Source organism: Pristiophorus japonicus, chromosome 11 (assembly GCF_044704955.1).
Source record: "Pristiophorus japonicus isolate sPriJap1 chromosome 11, sPriJap1.hap1, whole genome shotgun sequence".
In the NCBI taxonomy this organism is placed as follows: Eukaryota; Metazoa; Chordata; class Chondrichthyes; family Pristiophoridae; genus Pristiophorus; species Pristiophorus japonicus.
In genome coordinates, this window is record NC_091987.1 from 218,019,590 (window position 1) to 218,047,031 (window position 27,442).

General features: G+C 46.7%; 1 protein-coding gene across 1 annotated transcript; it reads left to right on the forward strand.

Moving 5' to 3' along the window:
* Positions 1–1,180: 1,180 nt before the first annotated feature.
* On the forward strand, positions 1,181–27,299 carry treh (trehalase (brush-border membrane glycoprotein)). The gene is given in 18 exon segments (XM_070892843.1): positions 1,181–1,208; positions 3,867–3,921; positions 4,928–5,028; positions 6,944–7,090; positions 7,825–7,972; positions 9,448–9,535; positions 10,742–10,841; positions 11,868–11,898; positions 11,900–11,959; positions 12,836–12,952; positions 14,842–14,964; positions 15,273–15,322; positions 17,303–17,503; positions 18,502–18,728; positions 21,677–21,788; positions 24,958–25,070; positions 25,744–25,797; positions 26,826–27,299. Coding segments are annotated over 18 exon segments (1,899 nt in total). The 3' UTR covers positions 26,970–27,299.
* Positions 27,300–27,442: the final 143 nt, after the last annotated feature.

The window sequence follows — 27,442 nt, forward strand, 5'->3', positions numbered from 1 at the left end:
ACAAAATGGTAGCTGGAAGAATCCTTTTTAGTTGTGAAATAAATTGCTGGTCGAGGACCAGTAGGAGTCCCAATAGAATTTTCCACTAGCTTGTGTATTTCTGAGGACAAGGGAGCAAAATCCTGTAATTTGGACACCTTGAAAGAAATTCTTCTTCAAACTATAGTATTAAGTTTGTACGTCTTGCTATAGTTATTTACCGCTGGCAAACACCCAAAAGTCCATAAATCCTGGAGTTGGCTTGTTGGAGTGTTGGGTTAGTGGTGGTTCATTCTTCTAAAATTCATATTGGTTTTGTTGTGTGGGGCCCCAATGATGGACCACTGGATTCTTCCAGCATTTAATTCCTTTCTGCTTTGTGAAGTGAGCATCCATTTCGCAAATACTTGGGGTTCAGTTTGAGTAAAGTGCGGATGTATTTCGGGACTAGAATCCAATATTAAGTGTGATCCATGCATAAATAGGCACCTTGCACTTGGAGTGCAATGAACATTTTGTGCATTATATTGCCAACTATTTGTTAATCGGGACTTTTGAGTTTAACAAACTTGCACTTTTTGAGGAGCAGCTTTCTGGGTGTGTGCAGGTGCCTCTCTGACAGACTTCCATTTTGTTAATGTGCAAAGATTATAGGGTTTACAAGATTTAAAATGCTGTAAGATAAGTGTCAGTAGCAGAAAGCTGTGTTAATGGACAGACTTGAGCACGGGTACCAGCTGTATAAACACCTCCAGTTCTGCAGGTACTTCATGCAAAAGCAGCTGTCGTTGTGGCAGGCGGGGGTTGGTTTGGGGGGGGGGGGTGGGTGGGGGGTGGGGGGGGGGGGTGAGAGAAGCGGAATTGACCAAAAGTAGCATGTTGCTCTTGTACTACAGCTTTCTTCATCCACGGATAAAAGATGAAGGGATCATTCCACACACTCACTTCCCGTCTTGTAAATACAGAGCCGACGGCAGTGTGCACATCAGACGCAAAGCTTGTGTTGGACTTTGAGCGTACACACTGCCATCATTAACAAACAAGCCTGGTGCCATGGTCTAACGATCCCTACCGAAGCACAGATAAAGTTGAAAATATGTAGTAGTATTAATGCTTGGCCTCTCTTGTAAGGGTTGGCACTTAACTAGACTGTCCCCTTGATAGCTTCTGGTGTTGGCGGCTATCTGGGGATGGTAAGACTATGCCGGAGTATGCAAATTTTGTTTTGGGTAGGGAAAGATGCTTCGTGTTCCATTGTTGAGTTGAGCATGTAATTGCATCTCTGCCTCAACAATGATTTTGTAACATAAGTCAGTGATGTAAGTAGATAACGGCAGATGCCTACATCAAACCGTTGTAAGAACTTGGTCAGTATACGGCTCAAAAAAAGACATTTCTTTAGTGAAGAACAACAGTTTTTCTCTTCACTAAGGAACATCTTTTTAACAGTGGGATAATCCGACAAAAGGGTTGTGCCGTAGTTATTCACCAAGTTTTTCATAACTGGTAACTGGCTTCTTGGGAATATAATGAGGATTTTTTTTGGGAAGGGGCAAAACTTTTTAATACATGGAATGAGATGAGAGCATCTTTCCCTTGTTCTCCGCAGTATATTTCTAATGTGTGAAGTAGCTGAACTTTGGCTTACAGTATCATCGGTAAGCCCTTCACACACTAGGTGACCGAATCATCTCATTCTATTTTTGTGTTTGGGGAGTTGGGTGGGTGGTTCTGCTGTTCAGAGGACTTCATCTGCATGAAAACTGAGCAATTCAAAACCTGACTGTTGTAATGGTGAAGAGTGAGAAAATTCCACTAGGTAATGGAAACTCGAAGTAGGCCAAAATGCCAAGCATGGCCATCTGACATCAAACTATTTTGATTTTGACCATTGACACCATCTCGGGCCAGTTATGTGACTTGGGTAATTGGACACATTGTCTCTTTTTTCCCTTTTTTAGTTCTCTTGGGGGGTGGGGGAGGGGGGTGAAGAGTGGAGAAAGAGATCCGTGGGCAGTATGGAGTTCCTTTCATTGTGCAGGTGAAGTCCTCCTTGGGAGGGATGGGGAGGGGGGTGGTCAGGGTTGGGGGTTGTTGAACAGAGTTCAAGTAATGCCATATGTTTATGGATCTTTACCAAAGGGGGAGGGCAACGGGCTTGGGTTTAAAAGCAAACTAAAGGCAAACCTGTCCCATTTCAGTGTTCAAGAAAAAAAACCTTCAACTGTTTCCCCAATTTGAACAAAGATCCTTCAATTGGCGGCTTAAAAAGAAAGCTTAATCTAAACCCACTACATTAAGGATACTGAAATGTTCGGACTGTTAAATGGTAACACTTGACTAAAGTGAACAGTGTTACTTACAAATATGAAGAAGAGTCTATTTAAATAGAACGCACAGATTTGGTTCCCTATTATGGGTGTAATTGGCTCTGCATATTCCAGTGAACTAAAAAAAAAAAGAACTTTACTTTCAAACCAAAACTTTTCTTTAAGGCTGATTTGGATGCTTATTCAGAATGAGTTGAAAGATTGTTTAAAGAAAGCTACAGAGTTGCATTTTGTTCATTTCAATAAAAACTCACTGGAATCTAATTGTGTATTTGTGTTTTAATTTGATCTGCTTTGCTCACTTTTTTTCTAAACTTGCAGTGTGTGTGCCCCCACCCACCTTTGTGGTCACCCTCCCTATCTGTGACTTAGCTCCTGCTCGTCCATTGTTCTCCCTGTGAAGTGTCTTGGGGTGTTTCATTATCTGATGAGTATAAATTAAAGGATGCAATCTCTTTTCCTCAGTCTAATGCTATTAATACCAAATGTAATTGTCCTGTTCTTGATGCCATGGACCCCTTTTATGATCGTATACATCTTCCCTTTCTTGGCTGGACTATGCAAGCTTTTGTCTTTGCATATTTTACGAAGGAGCCCCTGAATTTTTTGGGGACAGGGAATACATATAAAACTTACTGACTCTGGGTAATTTGCATATATCCTGGTACCAACAGATCTCTCTCATGATTTGAGATTTAGACACTCATAAAGCAACAAATCGTTGCAAACTTTAAGGACCATGAAATTCAAGCAAAATTGGCAGCTGTCAAAGTGCATGTGGCTGTAGTTTGAGAGTGCCTGCTCAAGGCTATGCACCGAAGCACAAGTGTCCAGTTTGATTTGGTGGTTAGCCAGAAACTGGCTGCTGCCAATGGGGCATTTTGTCTAACCACAAGGTCTTGTCTGACTTGTGTTGCGTGTGTTTTATTTGAAGCGTCCCTGTTAAGTGAGATTTTATACTGTTAATTAGTGTTTGCTCATGTCCTGAATGTGCTGACTCTTGTTACCATAATGGCCTGAGAGCGAGTGTCTGCAATTTATTTGGTTGTAGGGGCATGACTGAGTCAGATCTTGCCTACATGCATACTTCTAGTAGGGTTCACTAGATAGTGATGAAGTGTAGGCACAAGCCCAGGGGTTCTGAGGTCTGGTATACCTAATTGCAGCCCGAGCTGTAATCAGTTAATTGAGTACAGACCTGCACCCTGGTTCAGTACTAAACTGAACATTGACCATTGGAGCTTTTTACAAAAATGGGTTTTAATGAAATGTAAGTTTTTCAGCAGGATTTGGTGAAGGCCGATCCTTGTATTTTTCATTAAAAGACAAATTCCGTCTCTCGTTTTTAATGTTGGTAGTTTACCTTGAACTTTGAGAATAGTGATGTCATTTTTTTTTTGCTGAGGTATCTCCAGGCTCTAATATTTGGACCTTTGCACAGTGATTAACTTCCATTTCTTACTCCACGGTCTCTCTCTTTTGCTGTGTGAACTGGGACTCGCTGTCTGCAATCTCCATTAATTATGGCTCTGAAGTCCTAGTGTTTACTGGTGGCAGCCTTTTGTTTATGTGACAATGCATCCACAGTGAGACTTCCTCCCCCTTGTGACAGGTACGTGTTTAATTTTCGTGTGTGTGTGTGTGTGTGTATATAACAATCGATTCAAGTACTAGCTTGGCTTAGTTAAGTTTCCTTCTTTTGCATCAGATGTTTGTGGGTTTATGTCATCCAGAGACAAGCGCATGATCCAGGCTGACGCTCCCAGTGCGGTACTGAGGGAGTGCTGCACTGTTAGAGGTGCCATCTTTCAGATGAGATGTTGAACCAAGGCCCTGTTTGCCCTTTTGGGTGAACATAAAATATCCCATGGCACTATTCAAAGAAAAGCAGGGGGGTTCTCCCTGATGTCTTGGCCAATCAATATTACTGAAACAGATTATCTGGTCACTATCAAATTGCTGTTTGTGGGAGCTTGCTGCGTCCAAATTGGTTGCCACATTTCCTACATTACAACAATGACGACGCTTTAAAAGTACTTCATTGGCTGAAATACTGCTTTTGGGAGGTCGTAAAAGGCATTGTATAAATGCAAGCTCTATTTTGAGCAGTCTTGGTGACACTGCAGTGCAGCAGTACTGACTAAGTGCTGCAGTGTCAGAGGTAGATGGTACATGGACTATGGAAGTAGTCAGAATGATGTTGGAGACCCTTGAGCATGTATAGAAGGGATGCAGACGCAAAGCCTGTTTCTCATCCGCTGGTTTGTCCATCATGGACCTGGAGGTTGGGAAAGGGCTGTTCTTCGTGCTGTTGCCTCATTGGATAAAGCATAAATCAGAACACGAGTCTGCTCCTGTTAGCAATTGGGATTCTATGCAAATTAATAAGTTTAAACTTTATAAATAACCTCCGAGTCTCCATGGCGCGTAACTATTTGGCCGATGGAGGCAAAGACTTGGACACCCCCAGAATATGGGATAACCTGTTGAGGGGCTCAAATGGGATGAGTGTACTGAATGTTTGCCAAGTACATCCCCAGTCTAAGTCTGTGATTATAATGCAGTGCTCACTCACTGTCTAATGTTGACTCCATTTTTTGTTTCTCTCCCTCCCCAAGCCACATCTATTGTACCGGAGAACTTCTGCGCCAAGTGCAGATGGCCAAACTCTTTAATGACGACAAGCATTTTGTGGATATGAAGTTGAAGATGAATCCAGGTACAAGTCCTCACTACTTCTCTCTCCGCTTCGTGTTTCCTCTCCAATAGTTTTCCGGGATTACTACAAGTGCAATTCCTTCAAACTGCAACTTTCAAAAAAGTTCAGTTTCTCATTTTACATTCAAGGCAACAGTATTGGCTTGGTTGAAGTGTGTTGCTCAGTGAAGCAATTGAAGGGCTTTAGAGAACATCAGGATTCAGCATCCGTTTTATATAGCTAGCTGGAATTCTACACAGGGTCTAGTGAACGTCAGGGAGGCTATAGTCCAGCACTTTCCTTTCTATTTAATTTATTAATTTAATTATGACTTAGTGACTTGTATAAAGTGAGAGAAATTCGAAGAATTCCCCTCTCATAGTGCACACGGCTCCATCTCTCGTCACTGGGCCAGAATTTGCTGGCAAAATAAGAATGTAATGGCGCTCCCAGTTAGTGTGCAAGTCATCCAGCAACTTGTGCCGAGGGAGAGGTTCCCCATGAATTGCAAATCACACAAGTTGCTGAATAATTTCTGCTGCTCTGCCGTTGGGCTTGTGAAAACAGCATCTTGCCCTCAACCTCCCCGAGAGTGTCAGAAGATTGCTGCATTTGCACATTAATTACCATTAAACTCGCTGTAGAAATTAGGACTGGAACTTAATAGGTTAAGGACCTTTTTAATTAGATTTCTGTTCCTGCAATGCCACTCAACCTCTCCAGCCCAAAAAGGGACTATTTAAACTCCTGGAGTCTCAATCCTGTAGCTAGTAAATTGTTCATAGAAATTTTTAACATTTATAAATTAAAAATTTTTTTTTCTCTCTCTGAATTCAGTCTTTCCCTCTATTTCTCTTTCTCTATCTCTATCTGATTTGACTCTTAATTCACCTGATTTCCTTCCCCATCATTCCTGTTTCTTTATCATTAAATCTCATTGGTTAAGGAGGTAGACTGTTCATTAAGATCCCAGATGGTCCCGTTGCCCTCGCTGTGCTGGAAGCAGCTCGCACTTCCAGCAAGTTACAGGGCAGAAATATTTTTGAGCCATAGGGTGAGGGTAAAAATCTAACTGGGCTTGCTGCAAGATGCACCACTCCAGCAAATTCTGGGCCATTAACTTGTGACTCTGTCTGGCTGTTTGATACTGTAACATTTTTGTTTTTTAAAAAAAAGTAAATCAAAACATTTTCATATAGAATTATTCGGGAAACCTCAAGGGTTTTAGCTCTCTGTAGCCCCAGATCTGGGGATTCAAGCCTATATAGCCCCAGGTCTCGGTGCAGACTCCTTGGGACTAAACTTGCTGCTGCCTTTATGCCCTAATTGAACATTAACTAGGCATTGGAATTTCCTGGCAATAATAGTGGCCTCGATGTTATGGATCTTGAATGGGAGCAGGGTTGTGAAGAAAATTGCCTGGACAAACATTCCAAGGATGATGTGGGTGCATCCTTGCAACTGTCCGGTTGCCTGATCACCACCCTGTGTTGCGATGTGCAGTACTGAAGGGCATATCTGTCTTGCTGGGGTGAGTTTCCAAACCTTGCCAAAGTGGCCATTCTTCATGTGTGAGTGTTGGCAGAATATTCGACTGTGGAGGGCATTACAGCAGAGTCCGATTCTGTTTTCACTTGACGTTTACACATTGGATAGCGATCCTCTCACCCAAGGATTCAGGCCAATTGCAGCCCCTGCTGCTGCCTTGGCTGCTTGAACACAGGCCCAGAGATGGAACCTGCAGCCTTTTGCTCTATGACTCAGCACCACGCTGGATAATCTTCTATAATAATAAGTCAGTTTTTGTCTGTCCGGGGGCTGTGACCACGTGGTTTGGACTGAGTGACAGTTGCACCGACCCATAGGCGATCAGAGCCTGCAAGGCCGATCAGGGTGGGGAGCGATGGTATGAATTTTTAACGTTTGATTGTTGCAGATCCGGCATCAATGAGGAGGTGGCAGTGGATGCGGCGGGGCCAATGGGTGCAAGCACTGGGGCAGGGCCTCCCCGAGCGTTGCTGTGGAGCCGGGAGGAGGATAGAGGAAAAGGAGAGATGGAGAGGGAGGACATCAGCGTTGATTCTATTAGACTAAGATGTTACTGTCTAAACGAGTACTGTTGCAATAAAGATACTAATTTGACCACAAATGTTTTGTGGGTCTCTGCTGGTGGTGTGTATATATAAGGATATAACACTGGAGAAGGTGCAGAAAATATTTGCTCGAATGATACCAGAACTGAGGTTCTTCCTATCTATAAAGATTGAACAGGCTGGGGCTCTTTTCTCTACAAACGGAAGGCTGAGGGGGTGACCTGATGGAGGTCTTTAAGATTATTAAACGGGTTTGATAAGGTAGCCATTGAGAAAATATTTCCACTTGTGGGGAGACCAGAACTAGGGGCCATAAATATAAGATCCTCACTAATAAATCCAACGAGGGGTTCAGAAGAAACTTCTTTACCCAGAGAGTGCTAAGAATCTGGAACTCGCTCCACAGGGAGGGGTTGAAGCAAATAGTAAAGATGCATTTAAGGGGAGGCTAGATAAGCACATGAGGAATACGTTGGCAGGGTGGGAGGAAGCTCGTGTGGAGTATAAACACCGCCATGGACCAGTGGCCGAATTGCCTGTTTCTGTGCTGTAGATACAGGTACTATGTAATACGATTAACTCCAGTGTCTAACTGCACTAACTGTTGGAATGATTTTTGATGTTTTACAATATTATGTTGCTGACCTGATTATTTACAGTTTTTAAAATAAATTTAAATGTAATTTGGATCATTTTTTTTTTAAATGTCCTCCTAAATGTTAAGATGTTGTTTTGGAAGCATTTCAAAACCTCACCACTGCATCACCTGCAATGGACCTAACAAAGGAGCAGCTGAAGCTCTTTGTCCAAACATACTTTGATGCTCCCGGACAGGAGTTTGAGAAATGGACACCGGCCGATTGGGGTGATCAGTAAGTGTAATCACAGCGTAATCGCTCTTGGTCTTACCAGCTCAGTACTGCTGGACAGCTTTGCCCGAGATTGAACTCCAGTCATAACACCGGACCGGGTTATTTTAAAAACTATTTGAAGGTTTTGGTTAAGTGCATCAGTTTGGCTCAGTTGGTAGTGCACTCTCCCTCTGGGTCAGAGATTGTGTGTGTCTAAACGCACAATCGAGACTAACGTTTCACTGCTGTACTGAGGGAGGGCAGCAGTGCCCGATGAGACGTTAAAGAATGAACTTGCAGTTCTATCACGCCTTAAGAATATCCCAAAGTGCTTTACAGCCAATGAAGTACTTTTTGAAGTGTAGTCACTGCTGTAATGTAGGAAATGCGGCAGCCAATTTGCGCACGGCAAGCTCCCACAAGAAGCAATTTGATAATGACCAGATAATCTATTTGTGATGTTTGAGGGATAAATATTGGGCAGAGCACTGGGGCAAACTCCCCTTCTCTTCAAAATAGTGCCATGGAACCTATTGCACCCACCTGAGGGCAGATGGGGCCATGGTTTAATACAAGCCATGTCTGCCTGTTCAGCTGGCTGTTTGAAGAAGAGGATGGAGTTCTCCCTGTGTCCTGGCCAACATTCCTCCCTCAGCCCTCACCACTAAAAACAGATTAACGAGTTCATCTTGCAGTCTGTGTGCAAAATGGCTGCAACATTTGCCTACTTTATTCACAGCATGTCAGAATAACTCTTTACACGAAGCATTTAAAAATGTTTCTGACCTGATAAGGCACTGTATAAATGCAAGTCTGACTGTACAAGTGCAAGTTGGAGTCTGACCAGAAATCAACTGTGAAACTAGTCAAGGGAACAAGATACTAAACAGAGCTGTGATACCTGCAGGCACTGCGGCACACTGTTGACAATGATTATATTATAACAGTGACCACACTTCAAAAGTAAAGTGGCTGTAAAACGCTTTGGGACATCCCGAGGTGGTGAAAGTCTCTGACCTGATAGCCAGAACCAGCCTGTTTGTTGCGTTGTCGCCTGATGATCACAATGAGTTCTATCTTTGTCTGGAATAGATTTTAAGTTGCTGATAAATGGAATGTAGTGGTTAATCCTGGTGTAGAGGGGAGGGAGAAGGGCTAATCATCAGCCCGGCATTGAAGAATGATCATAGACCATTGTGTACAGTAGAGGGCACTTTGTGTGCAGATCTACAGATCATTAAAGTTGGCAATGTAGGTAGATTGGGCATTAAAAAGACCAATGGAATTTTGCTTTTGTATTTTGTGCCCCTAGATACAAGAACTGAATTGCCCACCCCCAGAGGGAGAGAGAGCCAGTCCAGGGCAGATTGGGACAACCAATTCAGTGAGTTTGTGAAAGGAGTAGACGCTGGCTGGGAGGGAAGGATTGTAAAGCTAATCAGGTTATAAATGTAGTGCTTGATTCCCTCTGTTTAATAAAAATGTCACCCTTGCAGCCTCCGAATCCTTCAGAAGATTTCTGACCATAAGCTGCGACTTTGGGCGACAAAACTGCACGCTCTCTGGAAATCCCTGGGGAGAAAGGTACGTGTGGAGCAGGACTTGCAGCACATTCGCAGGCAAGGGTTTCCCTCCGAGCGCCGTGGGGAAGGGGGAAAGAGGCAGGATAACCTATCGTGCAATCTAACGGTCACTATCAGGAGGCAGTCGGGCACCATCACTCCCAGGGACATCCACTTTGAAAGTGGGATCAAAGGGCCACCATTTCGTAAGCTGTGTGTGTGCGTTCTGGGTTTCCTCCTACTGGGAGAAAACATCTGTCCATTTACAGACCTAACCCCCACAAATAAGCAGTTCCTGGGGTCAATTAGAGTTTAACTGTTTTATGGCCTTAAATGAGCGAGCCACCTTACACACACTTCCATCTGAGCAACAGCATAATCCATTGGGTGTGAACTTAGGAACAGGAGTAGGCCACGCAGCCCCTTGAGCCTGTTCTGTCATTCAATGAGATCATAGATGATTGGCAACCTAACTCCATGTACCTGCCTTTGCCCATATCCGTTGATACTTTTGGTTAACAAAAAGCTATCAATCACTGATTTAAAATTAACAATTGATCTAGTATCTATCAGTTGCTGTTCGCGTAAGAGAGTGCCAAACTTCTAAAAAGACTTGCATTTAAATAGCGCCTTTCACGACCACCAGACGTTTCAAAGCACTTTACAGCCAATGAAGTACTTTTGGTGTGTGGTCACTGTTGTTGTACTCTAGGAAAGAGGAAAAGAAAGTGGCCCAAGAATAAATAAGTATGTTGTAGAAACCCCAAGGCAGCGATGATAGTGAAGGGGTCTCGACCACCCTTTGTGTAGAAGTGTTCCCTAATTTCACTGCTGAAAGGTCTGGCTCTAATTTTTAGACTCTGACCCCTAGTCCTAGACTCCCCAACCAGCGGAAATAATTTCTCTGTCTACTCCATCTGTCCCTCTTAATATCTTGAAAACTTTGATCAGGTCACTGCTTAACTTTCTAAATTCTAGGGAATAAGCCCTAATTTGTGTAATTGCTCCTCGTAACTTAACCCTTGAATCATTCTGTCCTGTCCTTGTAGAACTGAATGCTCACGTCCTGTGCGCACGCATACAGGGGACGCCTGAATTTTAATCTGTCTCCTTACCTTGCTCAGATTTAATGGAATCTGCCAAAGCAGAACATGAGATGTAAGCTTCACTGTTTGATTTAAGGAAACGTCACTGTACCTGAACGAATAAAACTCACTCTTCCTTTCAGATTAAGATGGATGTACAATCACACCCGGAACTGTATTCCCAGATTTATGTGCCCAAGCCATTGGTTGTACCCGGCGGTTGATTCAGGGAATATTATTACTGGTAAGAGCTCATTGAGTGGAGCTGCTGGGTTTGATCTGACTCTCTATACCTGCCAACTCGAACTTTGTGCTGCTAAAACCAGTCTGAAGCCAGAGACCCTTGCACTATCGTCGCTGTCTGGGGGTTTCTGTAACAATATAACATACGTGTTTATTTTGGGCCACTTTCTTTTCCTCTTGCCGATCTCCCCTTTACCCCATCCATGCTGTCATGGCATCAGGCAGAGGGGGAACTCACACAAACAGACTTGCCCTGACCACATCCCTGTCTGACCCAATTACCTGTGCATCCCCCGAGTTAGGGAGGGGAATATCAGCCAGAATTCCTGATCCTCATCCCTATCCAGTGACTCCTGCTGGAAAACGTGTGTCGGTGGGGGGGGGGGGGGTAGGTGGTGAGTGAGGCCGGGGTTGAGCTTGGCTGTGATGCCTGCCACAGTGCAATAGCCTCTGACACTTAAGTGCTGGAATCGGGGGTGCCACTTGCCATGCAGGGGGTCACATGCAACGGTTCGGTTTGGGGCTCCTACGTTTTACAGGACAATAATGCTATACGACCGACTTAATCTGCACACTGATCCTGAGGGGGTATGTTTGCAATAGGTAAATGATGGGATCAGCGATTTACCGTAGAGGGTCGGCGTCCTGTCACTGGGTTCACTCGGCCTCATACAATCATGCAACCCGTGCAACTGCAACACCGCCATTGGCTTTCAGCAGCAAGAGACGCGTGCAGAAACAGGTATCTGTAGAACACAATCTCACTGGCATATGAAGCTGCTGAGTGATGAACAAAGTCTCTCAGCTCTAGGTTCAGCAGCCGAGCTTGTGGCAATGGTTCTGCCAGTGCTGGAGCAGAGGTTTAATTGTAGGAGTGTGCCACGTTCCTCCAGAGACAGCCGTGCCGACAAAGGCTAAGTAACTCCCACTCTGTGAGCATCAACACATCAGAGTTGGTTCCACGTTATGTTGGATGGAAATGCCGCGGCAGGTATAGTGTCCTGAATGTTTTATTTTTTCTCCTCGGGGACTCTTACTGGATAATAAAGGGACTGCTCCTCTGAGATGAGGGAAACCTCCAAAGGAATGATTGAAAACTTCCTGCATCTCATCCGAAGGTAGAATGTCCACCTTCAGGAGCGGAGGGGTCCCGTACCCCAGTAAGAGTTAGCACCTTCGTGTGGGGGGGGGGAACCTGTACCCCAGTGAGAGCACCTTCAGGAGAGGGGGGAGGGAAACCAAATTAACGAACGGTGAACATTGCAATCAAAGTGTTGCTGTAGTTGAGATGTTGGGGAGGGTTGGGCCAAGCTGCACTCCCAGTAGCACGGCCATGCTCGAGGTGAGAATGGGTTGGAGATAGAGCTATAACACTGAGTCCCAGAGCTGCGTGTGGAGCATGGGATTGCACACATTTCGTAACTAAAAATGGAATATTAAAAGCAGTTTCCCACCCCTCCAGTGTTTATGTCCCTTGACCTCTGATCTCAGTGAGCATGACCTTTCCGCAGGCCCGTTATCAGTGTTGTTCTCTCTAACCTTCAGCCCTACAACCCTCCCAGCTCTCCACTCCCCCAATTCTGGCCTCTTGCACTTCCCCAATGTTCATGCTCCACTATTGGCAGGCATGCTTTCAAAGGCACTATATAAATACAAACTTGTTGTTCCTTAACTTGGTCAGGACTGACTACATTATCAATCAGATACCCCTGGGTGAGGTGAGGAACTCGCTGTGGAATAACTTTCCCGTTGAATGTTTTCTCCTCACAGCCTCTGTGGAGATTAGCTCTTTACTGTAATCCCTGTTGTCTCCTTCACTCAATTCCCAGTCACTTGGTTCCAGTCTCCTTCATTGCTGCACCTTGCAGCTTCCACCATCAACCCTAGGGAAAGTCCCACTCTTTAACACTGCAAACTTCTGTCGACCAAGCCTGTGCTAGCTTAGGGGAGGAATGTTATGAATCTGAGCATTTAACCCCCTCTTGATTTTCCAGATTTGACTTCATCCCAAATGGAGGGCGGGTGTATTATGAGCGCAGGAGTCAGCCTCCCTTCCTGCTGCTGATGATGGAGAGTTACATCAATGCCACAAACGACAGGGCCTTCTTAACGTGAGCCATTGGGTATTAATGTTGGCTGCGCCGTGGTGTCTGTGTTTGGGTTTTTAGGAGTGTTAATTACTTTGTTTCCAGCTCCAGGCTCAGCAGGGTGGTTTGGGTGGGGACGGAGCAAGGAATGTTCTCCACTTCTCGTCAATTTTGTCTTGCGTGGTGGGATGGGTGGGACGCGAGGATCACCAGGAGATCATCCCCGCTGCCCCCTGTGTCACAGCACGTTGGTGCTCCCTTGTACACACTACATGTTCACGCTTGGTTTTATTTGCACGAGTTTGCAATGGATGGTTGATGTGTTCTGGGTTGATGCTAATCCGCACAAAACAGCAGGTTCCTGGTTTGGCGAGGGGATGGGGTGCACAGATGGCATTAGTGCCCCTGTGCACTCTGGAGTAATCGGTTAGGGCTCCTGCTCCAGATCGCTGTCCAGTGATTCCTCAGGGAGAATTGAATATGCTGTTGACACTCAGAGCTGGAGGATTGAATGTGATTCCTAAAGCATTGGTAAAAATTCTGCATACTAAATATGGTATTTGATTTGCTCTGCCGGTGTAATGCTGCGGTGCCTGAGATTATCACTGTTTCGATTGGGCTTGGAGTCTTTTATTCAGCTTCTGCTCCTAATGAGCCAGATGTAACTGCTGTCTGGTCTTGCTAATTATGACAATATTTTTGTAAAACCAGCAAATATTATCCTGTACAGTGACACAGCAAGTAACGCTGACCCTGAATAACCAATGGGACCGCGTTTGGTCAACTTATCGTCTGCTGCCGCCGGGTTTTCTCGGCGGTCTCTCTGGTTTTTGGGCGCACTCCCCTCCGAGCGAGTTTCACCAGGTCCTCCCGCTGGCGGGGAGAGAAGACCGCTGGGTACAGTCCGCTGGTGTGCGCCGGCGTGCAACGCCCACAAGTCCGACCGCCCGCTGCGTTCCCAGTTGGGTCCAGGCGATCCTCCTCCCCAGCGAGCAGGGGGAAAAACCAGCGCGTGGAGGCAGGTCTGACCTCAACGGTAAGTATGAAGACCAGCAATTCGTGCACTTCACTTCTTCTTTCTTTTGCAGGGATTTAGGTGGATGGGGCCCCTGAAGGATTTCTGGTGTTTTTTTTATTGGTTTGAAAACTTTTTATTATCAGTTTTTCTTCCTCCACCCCCCCGGCCCGACACTATTCTATTTCGGCGGTACTTTCCGAGGATCGCATTTGCCGCCCAGAATGGGAGCTGCCACCCAGAATCGCCATTTTTGCCCCTGGGCGGTCTTTCCCACAATTTTTCATGAAATTTCCGCCCAAAGTACTGTCAGGATCTTATTTGGATGGTGCTTGGGCGCAGCTTGTATTTCACTAAACTCGGGGCCCAATGACACTCGAGTTGCACAGCGAGTAACCCTTAACCTGAATAAAAAGTGACTCTACAGTTACACAGCGAGTGACCCTTGCCCTGCTGAATGCATACAAAAAGAATCCAGAAATAAAAAGATGGAATCGGTAAAAGTGACCATGAAGCTGTCAGATTGTGGTTTTAAAAACCCAACTGGTTCACTAATGTCCCTTAGGGAAGGAAACCTGCCGATCTTACCCAGTCTGGGCCTATATGTGACTCCAGTCCCACACCAACATGGTTGACTCTTAACTGTCCTCTGAAGTGGCCCAGCGAGACGCACTGTTGTCTTAAACCACTAACTAAAGCAGTTCAGGAAGGTGGCTCACCACCACTTTCTCGGGATATCTAGGGATGGACAATAAATGCCTGCCTTGCCAGCGATGTCCATGTAAATGAATTAAAACAAACCACTTGGAACAGAAGTTGGTTCATGCTGTCCTGTATTTGTGTCGGTGACCGCTCCAAACTTTGGAATAATGCAAAATTGAATTTTCTTTTAAATCAGTCAAAATATTGATCTGCTGGACAAGGAGTATGAATTCTGGATGAGTAATCGATCCGTGCCTGTCATCGTAGGAGGCAAAGCTCATCTTCTGAACCGGTATATTGTTGAAGCAGCTGGTCCCAGGTGTGTGCAGATCTGAACTTGCCCCTCTGTTGTTTAATGTGCAAAGATCTTTGCCTCGGATTTACTGAGATTGAGCAGCAGATAAACACTTTGTGTGACATTCCTCCCTTCAGTACTTGAACACAACATTTTGGGCAACGGGAAGATTTACTGATTAGAAAGCCAACCAGCAAATGCTGGACGCGCAGCCTCGGACAGACATACTAAACTCTGGCATTCTTGACCCTGCCCATCATTAGCCTCCTGTCTCTCTGAACGACCTGCTGTGTCCTTTCACAATGTTTTATTTATTTATTTTTTCTAAATAGACCCGAATCCTACAGCAAGGACATAGAGTTGGCGCAGACTCTAACGGAAGGTAACTTTTTGTTGTATTCTAAAAGCCATCTGCATTCTAAAGCAAGTGGAGAAAGAATTAGTACCTCCTGCCCTGGGAGTGTTTGATGGGACAGTGTAGAGGGAGCTTTACTCTGTACTCTGAACAAGTATTTTGTATCAGTCTTTACGGTAGAGGACACAAACAATATCCCAACAGTGGATAGTCAAGGGGCTATGGGGGGGGGAGAAACTTAACACAATCACAATCACTAAGGAGATGGTACTCAGTAATGGGACTAAAGGTGGATAAATCCCCTGGACCTGATGGTTTGCATCCTAGGGTCTTAAGAGAAGTAGTGGCAGGGATAGTGGATGCATTGATTGTAATTTACCAAAATTCCCTGGATTCTGGGGAGATCCCAGCAGATTGGAAAACTGCAAATGTAATGCCCCTATTTTAAAACAAAAGAGGCAGACAAAAAGCAGGAAATTATAGACCAGTTAGCCTAACATCTGTGGTTGGGAAAATGTTGGAATCCATTATTAAAGAAGCAGTAGCAGGACATTTGGAAAAGCATAATTCGGTCAGGCAGAGTCAGCATGGATTTATGAAGGGGAAGTCATGTTTGACAAATTTGCTGGAATTCTTTGAGGATGTAACGAACAGGGTGGATAAAGGGAAACCAGTGGATGTGGTGTATTTGGACTTCCAGAGGCATGTGACAAGGTGCCACATAAAGGTTATTGCACAAGATAAAAGTTCACGGGGTTGGGGGTAATATATTAGCATGGATAGAGGATTGGCGAACTAACAGAAAACTGAGAGTCGGGATAAATGGCTCATTCTCTGGTTGGCAATTGGTAACTAGTGGGGTGCCGCAGGGATCAGTGCTGGGACCCCAACTATTTACAATCTATATTAGCGACTTGAAAGAAGGGACTGAGTGCAACGTAGCCAAGTTTGCTGACGATACAAAGATGGGAGGAAAAGTAATGTGTGAGGAGGACACACAAAATCTGCAAAAGGACATACAGGTTAAATGAGTGGGCAAAAATTTGGTAGATGGAGTATAATGTTGGAAAATGTGAGGTGGCAGAAAAAAAATCAAAGAGCAAGTTGTTATTTAAATGGAGAAAGATCGCAAAGTGCCGCAGTACAGCGGGACCTGGGGGTACTTGTGCATGAAACACAAAAGGTTAATATGCAGGTACAGCAAGTGATCAGGAAGGCCAATGGAATCTTCCCCTTTATTGCAAAGGGGATGGAGTATAAAAACAGGTAAGTCTTGCTACAGTTATACAGGATATTGGTGAGGCCACACCTGGAATACTGCGTACAGTTTTGGTTTCCATATTTACGAAAGGATATACTTGCTTTGGAGACAGTTCAAAGAAGGTTCAGTAGGTTGATTCTGGAGATGAGGGGGTTGACTTATGAGGAAAGGTTGAGGAGGTTGGGCCTCTACTTAGTGGAATTCAGAAGAACGAGAGGTGATCTTATTGACATGTATAAAATTATGAGGGGGTTTGACAAGGTGGATGCAGAGAGGATGTTTCCACTGATAGGGGAGACTAAAACCAGGGGACATAATCTTGGAATAAGGGGCCGCCCATTTAAAACTGGGATGAGGGGAAATTTCTTCCCTGAGGATTGTAAATCTGTGGAGTTCGCTGCCTCAGAGAGCTGTGGAAGCCGGGATATTGAATAAATTTAGGAGAGAGATAGACAGTTTCTTAACTGATAAGGGATTAAGGGGTTATGGGGAGCGGGCAGGGAAGTGGACCCGAGTCCATGATCGGATCAGCCATGATCGTATTAAATGGCGGAGTAGGCTCGAAGGGCCGTATGGCCAACTCCTGCTCCTATTGTGTATCTAACCTGTGCTGTACCTGCCCTGGGAGCGTTGTGGGCTGCCTGTGATCTGCGCAGACATTTTAGAAACTGAGCCACAGTCTTGCTAATCAAACGAGGTGTGTCGTTCTGACGGTTCAAATGACGCGGAGTGTTTGTTGCCCTCAGCTGCCCGACGAGACCTGTGGGTGGAGCTGAAAACGGGAGCGGAGTCCGGCTGGGATTTCTCATCACGCTGGTTCATTGACTCCAACGGGGAGAATAACGGAACATTAAAGGACACAAAAACCAGGCACATTCTCCCTGTAGATCTGAACTCTGCCCTTTGCAGGAACGAGCGAATCTTGGCATCGTTCCACAAGCAGCTGGGTCGGTATCATTAATGGGCTGGTGGGAAGAATTTAATATCCATGTTCTCTTTCCTTTTATCCCAGCTCCCTGTTCCAACTCTAGTCTGGTGCTGTATGTGTTTCGATTCCAGCTCCCGTATTAGTATGTTTTAAATAGGCAAGTTGGATCAAGGAATGTCAGCGGCTCAGTTAGTGCCACGCTTGTCTCTGAGCCAGAAGGTCATCAGTTCAAATCCCAGTCTAATACTGGGCCAGTGAGGGAATGCTACACTGTCGGAGCTGCCGAATCCCTGTCCACCTATTCAGGTTGATGTTAATTATCCTGTGACCGTATTCAAATAGTGATTTCCTGTGCTGTCCTGCGTCAATGAACACCACCAAACACAGATTAACTGGCCACTTGTCTCATTGCAATTTATTGGATCTTGCTATGCATGTGTTAGCTGTCTCATTTGCTTATGTGATGGTTTCTGCACTTTGAAGGTAATTTTTTGAAATGCTGCGATATGTTTCTGAGCTGCTCCTTATAAGTGTTTCCCTCGGGTGGGGGCTGCAGCAACGTAATACCTGAGCTATACAGCTCTGACCCGGGTTACTGTGGCCACAGGTCATGAGCCGTCTTCACAGGGCAGTTCCTCATTATACGGCTGGCTTCTGGGTGCAGCGTTTTCTCTCTCTCTCTCTCCATTGGATGTCCCCTTGCTCTCGCCCTCATTCCTTGGGCCAGATTACAGACCCTGGGCAATAACGTCTGTGACTGGGGGCTGTGAGGTGTTCGAGCGCAGTGACCTTCTCCTGAGGGGGTGCATGGGCACCACGAGGCATCTCTCGGTGTTGGAACGGCTGAGATTGGTATCTTACAACGTGGAACGGCCTTCGAGGCATCATCTGAGACCTCTCAATGTCCCCGTGTATGACACCACTCTCTCAATGCCCCCGCCTGCATCTGAGTCCCACTGCGTGCCCCCCACCCCTGCTGGTACCAGCCCTCGCGATGAGCCTGACTTTGTTTTTCAGGTAACTCTCCCAAGGCTCGGTACTACGAGGACGCCCTGAACCGTCGCATCGCCGCTGTGCGTGATGTTTTCTGGGACAAAATGAGAGGAATTTGGTTCGATTACAACTTAATAAATAACTGCAGCAACGATGCGTTCTACGCTTCCAACTTGGCCCCTCTCTGGGCCGAGTGCTTTGCTGAACGGGAGCTGGGGCAGACCGCAGAGATGGTGATCCGTTACCTGGAGGTATTTCTCACACGAGTTACCCCGAATGGACCCCTTTTATACCCTAGATGGGGTGAGGGGTTGGCAATTTAGTTTAGCCTCTAGCATGAGTAAATGCTGTCTCCCTCTGCAGTGAAACGTCTGCAGGAATCTCTGATACGTGGTTACTTTCAATTCTCTTCCCTCCTTTCCAGAGATGTGCTGACTGTCACTGGGCTTACGGGTCTGCGAGCAATGCCACCTCTGGTACCTTTTTCAAAAGGCAACCATCGGGATTGGGCTGGACTAAGACCTGAAGGACCTCTGGTCTGTCCAGAGTCATTTCAACAAGCAGCTTTTGGTAGGGGAAAGAGTCCAGGTTCCTGCCACTGATCACTGTCCAGACACCCCTGCTGGAAAGTGAATGTCGGGTGAGGATGGGATTGGACTCTGCCTTGATGCCTGCCATAGTTGAATAGCCCATCAAGGCTCAAACACAAAGACCGACTACTGGCTGTTGTACCTGTATCCCAGGAAGAATCACACCTTCAGGAGAGGAAGAGAGAATTTATTAAATGAGTTCATTAATCTTTAAAAAAAATATTACTGAGCCCAGGGGTGTTGATTTTCCTGTGGCTACTGACAGTCATAGAATCATAGAATCGTTACAGCACAGTAGGAGCTATTCGGCTCATCGAGCCCAAGCTCACAAGAATTCTTCACCTTATCGCAATCTCGTGCCCTGCAACTTTTTATCGAATTCTTTTTGGAAGCCATGATTGAATCCGTCTCCACCACCCTCTCGGGCAGCGCATTCCAGATCATAACCACTTGCTGCGTAAAGGAGGGAAGGGAATGATGTATTTGGTGGTGGGATCACACTGGAGGTGGCGGGAGATGATCAGTTGAACGTAGAGGTGCAAGGCGAGGACAAGGCTCTCCTGTTCTGGGTGAGAGTCGAAGTGCAGGAACTAGAACTGACGCGGTCGAGGACCATGTCAACCATGGTAGAGGGAATACTTAGTTGAGGGGTAAAAGGAAGACCTAGCAGAAACGTGTATGGAAAGTGGCACGCGACGGAGACTGAGAAACTGGGATAATGGAATGCAGGAAGCTGGGTGGAAGGACGTGTAGTCCAGGTAGCTGTGGGAGTCAGTGGGCTTACAATGACCGTCAATAGCCTATGTCGTCGCTGGGAGCAAGCTGAAGCCAAACGTAGACAGGGGAAGGAGCATACGGCAACCCACCCACCCGTTCCTTCAACCACCGTCTGCCCGACCTGTGACAGAGACTGCAGGTCCTACATTGGAATCATCAGTCACCTGAGAACTCCTTTTTTAGTGCGGAAGTCATCCTCGACTCAGAGAGACTGCCTAAGAATCCCCAGAAATGAAGGTGTATAAAATTGAGGGGTCTAAATGGAGTGGATAGGAAGGACCTATTTCCCTCAGCAAAGGGGTCAATAACCTGGGGGAATAGATTTAAAATAGTTGGTAGAAGGATTAGAGGGGAGATGAGGGGGAAAGAAAATTCACCCAGAGGGTGGTGGGGATCTGGAACTCGCTGCCTGAAAGGGTGGTAGAGGCAGAAACTCTCATCATATTTAAAAAGTACTTAGATGTGCACCTGATGAGCCGTAACCTACAGGGCTACGGACCTGTTGCTGGAAGGTGGGAATAGGCTGGGTAGCTCTTTTTTCACGGACACGATGGGCCGAATGGCCTCCTTCTGTGTCGTAATTTTTTATGAAATGGAGTCAGAAGTCGAGGAAGGGAAGAGTCGGAGATGGACCATGTCAAGGTGAGGGAAGGGTGGAAATTGAAAGCAAAGTGAATGAAATTTTCTAGTTTGGGGCGAGAGCAGGAAACGGCACTGATACAGTCATCAATGTACCGGAAAAAGAGAGGGAGGGGACCCGAGTAGGACTGGAACAAAGAATGTCCCACATATTCCACAGAAAGGCAGACATAGCTAGGACCCATACGAGTTCCCAGAGCAACACCTCTAATTTGGAGGAAGTGAGTGAACTTCTCCTTTAACTCCAATGTGAGAACAAGTTCAGCCAGGCGGAGGAGGGTGGGGGATGGGTCTTTGCTCGAGGAAGAAGCGGAGCGCCCTCAGGCCATCCTGGTGGGGGATGAGAGTGTAGAGGGATTGGACGCCCACGGTGAAAAGGAGACGGTAGGGGCCAGGAAACTGGAAACTGTTAAAGTAGTGGAAGGCACCGGAAGGGTCCTGGATGTAGGTGGGGAAGAGACTGGATAAAGGGAGGAAAAAAAGTGTTAGGAAGAAATACGTTCTGTGGGGCAAGAACAGGCTGAAACGATGAGTCCACCGCGGCAGTCCTATTTGTGGATCTTGGGAAGGAGGTAGAAGCGGGCTGTGTGGGGTTGGGGAACCATGAGGTTGGTGGCTGTGGGGTGGGGGGGGGGGGGGGAAGATCTCCAGAGGAGATGAGGTCAGTGAATCTGGGAAGTGATAGCTTGCTGTTTGCTAGTGGGGTCATGGTCTCGGGGGAGGTAGGAGGAGGTGTCAGAGTTGCCGTTCAGCCAAATAACAGCGCCACCCTTGTCAGCAGGTTTAGTGAGCGGTTGGGGTTGGATCTGAGAGCGGAGTGCTGCGTGTTCAGTGAGTGAGACGGCCAATGTCACGTCGGCAGTTCGCAATGAAAAGATCAAGAGGGCAAGAGGCCTCTGATTAAAGAAACCAAGTAATCAACTGAGTTTTATGTACCTGTACCAGTAACAACAACAACTTGCTTTTATATAGCGTCTTTAATGGAGTAAAACATTCCTAAGGTGCTTCACTGGAGTGTTAGCAAACAAAATTTGACAGAGCCACTTTACTAGGACAGGCACCAAATGCTTGGTCAGAAGGAGTGAAATGCTCACGGCAGAAGCCAGGACACACTAGGAACTGGCTGTGTAAATGTTGGGTTATGTAATCAGACTGCAGATCACTCTCAGCGGGATTTGTGCTTTAATCAACAGGGACGACAACTGCTGTGGTACAGGAACGGAGTGCCAACATCGCTGGTGGCAACCGGGGAGCAATGGGACTATCCCAACGCCTGGCCGCCCCTGCAGCAAATAATCATCGAAGGTGAAGCAATCCGGCTTTTACTTCAGGCACTGCCTCGTGGCGCAGGACTATGTGATGTGTCTGTCAGCGAGAATGATGCCAGGGTAGACGGGCCAAGTTATACTGACGAGTTTTTGAGTGGGTGAGATACAGCGTGTCTGAGCAGCGAATGGTGCAGACTTAAAATTTGTTTTAAAAATGCATGAGTGGTTGTAGGGACAAGGCTGTGATTGTACTCATGCTGCGCTGCTGATCCCTCCTGTGAGTGGGGGGGGTGGGGCACAGAGCTCGCCCCCTCCTGGGGTGGGGGCAAGGTAGTGAGTTTTTCCTGCACATTCGCCTTTGTGCCTACTAGTGGCTGAGTACTGCTGGCAGAGGGTCTGTTGAGGTTGACCCTCCCTGGGGCTGTCGAGAGGAGGGAACCTCCAAGCAAAAGGAACAGCTGATTTCCGTGTGGTGCAGCCATCTCCCAAAGCGCTGCGTGGATCGGTACTGGGAGATGCCCGTGTTTTTTTCCCCCACTCCCTCTGTCTTTGCATGGATTAAACATCTGATGCCAGGTTCCACACACACGCTGACAACACCCAGCTCCACCTCACCACCACCTCCCGACCCCTCGATTTGTCACGCTGCTTGTCCGACATCCAATCCTGGATAAGCCAATTTCCTCCAATTAAATATTGGGAGGACTGAAGCCGTGGTCTTCGGTCCTCGCCACAAATTCCGTTGCCTAACCGTGGATTCTATCCCCCTCCCTGGCCACTGTCTCTGGCTCAATCAGACTGTTCGCAACCTCGACTCTAAGCTGAGCTTCTGACCACCAATCCTCTCCATCAGGAACCCCTACTTCCACCTCTAATAGAAACATAGAAAATAGGTGCAGGAGTTGGCCATTCGGCCCTTCGAGCCTGCACCGCCATTCAATGAGTTCATGACTGAACATGCAACTTCAGTACCCCATTCCTGCTTTCTCGCCATACCCCTTGAACCCCCAGTAGTAAGGACTACATCTAACTCCATTTTGAATATATTTAGTGAATTGGCCTCAACAACTTTCTGTGGTGAAGAAGTTTCTCCTCATCTTGGTCCTAAATGGCTTACCCCTTATCCTTAGATTGTGACCCCTGGTTCTGGACTTCCCCAACATTGGGAACATTCTTCCTGCATCTAACCTGTCTAAACCCGTCAGAATTTTAAACGTTTCTATGAGATCCCCTCTCATTCTTCTGAATTCCTGTGAATACAAGCCCAGTTGATCCAGTCTTTCTTTAATATGTCAGTCCTGCCATCCCAGGAATCAGTCTGGTGAACCTTCGCTGCACTCCCTCAATAGCAAGAATGTCCTTCCTCAAGTTAGGAGACCAAAACTGTACACAATACTCCAGGTGTGGCCTCACCAAGGCCCTGAACAACTGTAGCAACACCTCCCTGTCCCTGTACTCAAATCCCCTCGCTATGAAGGCCAACATGCCATTTGCTTTCTTAACCGCCTGCTGTACCTGCATGCCAACCTTCAATGACTGATGTACCATGACACCCAGGTCTCGTTACACCTCCCTTTTTCCTAATCTGTCACCATTCAGATAATAGTCTGTTTCTCTGTTTATACCACCAAAGTGGATAACCTCACATTTATCCACATTATACTTCATCTGCCATGCATTTGCCCACTCGCCTAACCTACCAAGTCACTCTGCAGCCTCATAGCATCCTCCTCGCAGTTCACACTGCCACCCAATTTAGTGTCATCCGCAAATTTGGAGATACTACATTTAATCCCCTCGTCTAATACTTCTGACGGTTAGAGATAAGGAGGGGGCGAGACCATAGAGGGATTTGAACACGAGGAATGAGAATTTTAAAATTGGGGCAACGCCAGACCAGGAATCCATGCAGGTCAGCGAGCACAGGGTGATGGGTGAACGGGACTTGGTGCGAGTTAGGATACGGGCAGCAGAGTTCTAGATGAGCTCAGTTTATGGAGGGTGGAAGATGGGAGGTCAGCCAGGAGAGTGTTACATAAGAATTAGGAACAGGAGTAGGCCATCTAGCCCCTCGAGCCTGCTCCGCCACTCAACCTTCAGCTCCACTTACCCGCCCGCCCCCCGTAACCCTTAATTCCCTTATTGGTTAAAAATCTATCTATCTGTGACTTGAATACATTCAATGAGCTAGCCTCAACTGCTTCCTTGGGCAGAGAATTCCACAGATTCACAACCCTCTGGGAGAAGAAATTCCTTCTCAACTCGGTTTTAAATTGGCTCCCCCGTATTTTGAGGCTGTGCCCCCTAGTTCTAGTCTCCCCGACCAGTGGAAACAACCTCTCTGCCTCTATCTTGTCTATCCCTTTCATTATTTTAAATGTTTCTAGAAGATCACCCCTCAACCTTCTGAACTCCAACGAGTAAAGACCCAGTCTACTCAATCTATCATCATAAGGTAACCCCCTCATCTCCGGAATCAGCCTCGTGAATCGTCTCTACCCCCTCCAAAGCTAGTATATCCTTCCTTAAGTGTTGGAGTAGTCGAGTCAGGAGGTGACAAAGGAGATGAGCGTTTCAGCAGCAGATGGATGGAGACTGGCAGTGTTGCGGAGGTGGAAATAGGCCAGCGAGGTTGCGAACAGTCTGGTTCAGCACAAGGCGGGGGCCAGGAAGGGGGATGGAATCGGTGGCATGGGTACAAAGTTTGTAGCGGGGCCAGAAGGTGATGGTTTTGGTCCAGTGTTTAACTGGAGGACTGTGCCAGGGAGCTTTGCACTCATTCCAAGGGAGACCAGCCCCATGGCCTTCAGAACTGATAAGAAAACTGGAAGTGGAACCATAGATAGGAAGTTGGAGAATCCCAGGGGAGGCTGATGGTGCAGGACAGGTAGGGAAAACTGGATACATCAAAAGTAGCATTTTTGACACACAGCCTGGGTTTTAAAAGGCGCCAATTTGTGGGAACGGGGGAGTGAAGATCATGAGTGGTTTGGGGTTGGATGGTGAAAATGTAGGTGTGGGGAAACCTGGCCTGGTGCTAATGAGAGCCAGAAGTGAGTGTTCTCTATTGAGTTACTCAGACAGTGGTTAATCAATCAGTCGTTTCCTGCCCATATCTCGAGCATATGAGGCAAGGATAGCGATCACGGAGTTGTTGTGCAGATTGAGTTTTATTCAATTTGTTGAAAATCTTTTTTGTAACACAGGCCTGGCAAAGTCCAACTCTGAGGCAGGCCGGAGGATTGCGTTCCAGCAAGCGCAGAAGTGGATCCGATCAAACTGGGTTTTGTACGAGAAGCATCGCGCCATGTTTGAGAAGGTCAGCATCCTCTCTGCAGAACGGCCCTGTGTGCTGGGGTCTGTGGTGCACTCTGACAGAGGGAGGAGGTTGGATTGGGCTGTTGTCTGGGTGTTGTCTTGTGCAGTGAGGGGTTGGCAGCTCAGGGTCCAGGTGCAGCCTTCACCCTCGAGGCAGGGATGTGAAGGCCGTAGAGATCCCTGGGATTACAGGGATAATTCTTACTGAATAACTCAGTGCATTGCAATGACTGACTGCTCACAGAGTGCAGTATAAACGGGGAAAGGGGTGATAACGGCCGAACACGCTGTTTACACGGAGACGCCGGTCAATGATGCAGTGGAGAACTAACTGAAGAACCAAAGCCACTTTGCACAAGGCAGTGTGCACCCAACCAGTGTGCGTGGGGTGAGAATGTTTTGCCAAGTCATACTTCTTCGTGTAAATCAGTTTTGTTCAAAGTATTTCAACCATTTCTCAAAAGCTGTAATCCTAAAAAGCCATTAATAACCTTCCACATTTAGCTCTTTGATTTTAGAAAATAATTTTTTTCAAATGAGTCGCCAATTATGGGCTGGGTGTAAACTGAACATGTGGTGATTAGCGGCTGTTGGGTTTATCCCACCTGTCAGTTGGGTTTATCCCACCGGACTCCATTTTGTCTGAGTAACTTTCTTTCTTTTTGTCCTTGCAGTATGACGTGAATGGGGATGGTAAACCAGGCGGGGGCGGCGAATATGATGTGCAGGTCAGAGCCTCTTCAATGCTTCCAGTTACTATTGGAATCCGTTGACACTGAACATCCTTTGTTGCCAGCCCTGCGAGCAACAGCTGGGGCAGGCGAGGGTCCAAACATCGGGGCCCCCAGACCCACGAGCAGCATGGTCAACTCCCAGGAGATTCCACGGCCAGCGAGTCTCCCTGCAGCATCAGAACTCGCTGTGGTCGGCCCTGTGTCTGCCTTCACGTTTCGGTATCTAACGCCACCCCAGGTGCTCCCCACTCCCATACACCAGGGGAACAGCACAATTCATAGAATCATACAGCACCAAAAGGAGGCCATTCAGCCCATCGTGCCCATGCCAGCTCTTTGAAAGAGCTATCTAATTACTCCCCCTCCCTCGCTCTTTCCTCATCGCCCTGTAAATTTTCCCCATTCAAGTATTTCTCCAATTCTCTTTTGAAAGTTATTATTGAATCTGCTCCCACCACCTTTTCAGGCAGTGTGTTCCAGATCATAACTAGCTGCATTCTTCTCTTGCCTCTGGTTCTTTTGACCATCACTTTAAATCTGGGTCCTCTGGTTACTGACCCTTCTGCCACTGGAAACAGTTTCTTCTTCTTTACTCTATCAAAACCCTCATGATTTTGAACACCTCCCCTTAACCTTCTCTGCTTTAAGGAGAACAATCCAGCTTCGCCAGTCTCTGGATATAACCGAAGTCCCTCATCCCGGATACCATTCTAGTCAATCTCCTCTGCACCCTCTCCAAGGTGATGCTAAATCTGTTTTAATGTCTCACTGGATTTTGCTCCTTGTGTTGGTGCCTGTTGATGTGCAGGGGCTTATTTTGCATTTCCTCCAGTCTTGCTGACTTGCAGCAAACAAAGTGATGAGCATTCCTTCGAGGTTTCCCCTAGCATTACACGTTTTTGATGAAGGTAGGTTGATTGGGGGCTATCGGCTGCAGGGGAAAAGCCCTGATCTGTGCATGTCACAGGCGGCTCTGTGGAGCGGAGTTCTGCTCGATGGGTAACACTGTTTTGTGCCCACAGGTGGGGTTGGGATGGACGAATGGCGTGGCACTGCAGCTCCTGGACCAGTACGGAGACCGGCTGACGTCGGGGGTCACTGGGCTCGCCTGCTTCACCTCACTCACTGTGCTTCCAGCTGGTTTCCTGCTCTCGCACTTTCAATAAACCGTGACAATGCTGCCACAAATCAGCAACCTTCAAATTCAACCATTAATCAGCAGCTTTATCCTCAGCCAATGCCTGTTCTATGAGGAGGAGAAGGAGGTAGAGGGACTGAAAGAGGAAAAACACTGAGCTGAGTTAGTGAAGACAGTAATTTTACAAAGAAATGTAATTCTGGGTTATGATGGGGACATTTGTTGCAATGAGTGTGTTGGTGAACTGCTGCCGTGTGTCCCTGTCGATCGCTTCCTGAGTTATTTCCTCATGCTCTGGTCGTGTATGACTGGTGAGTGTAAACACAGCAATAAAAATGAATTAAACAATTGCAGAAATTTTTACCCTGAGCTGACTTGTTATCTCTTTTTTTTTTTTTGTTCAAAATGTTTGCATTGACTTGCTGGGTGACCGCCCAGGAGATCTTAGGGGTTCTGCTGAACCCCATATTACACTTGTGGTTCTCGGCTCGGGCGGTATTG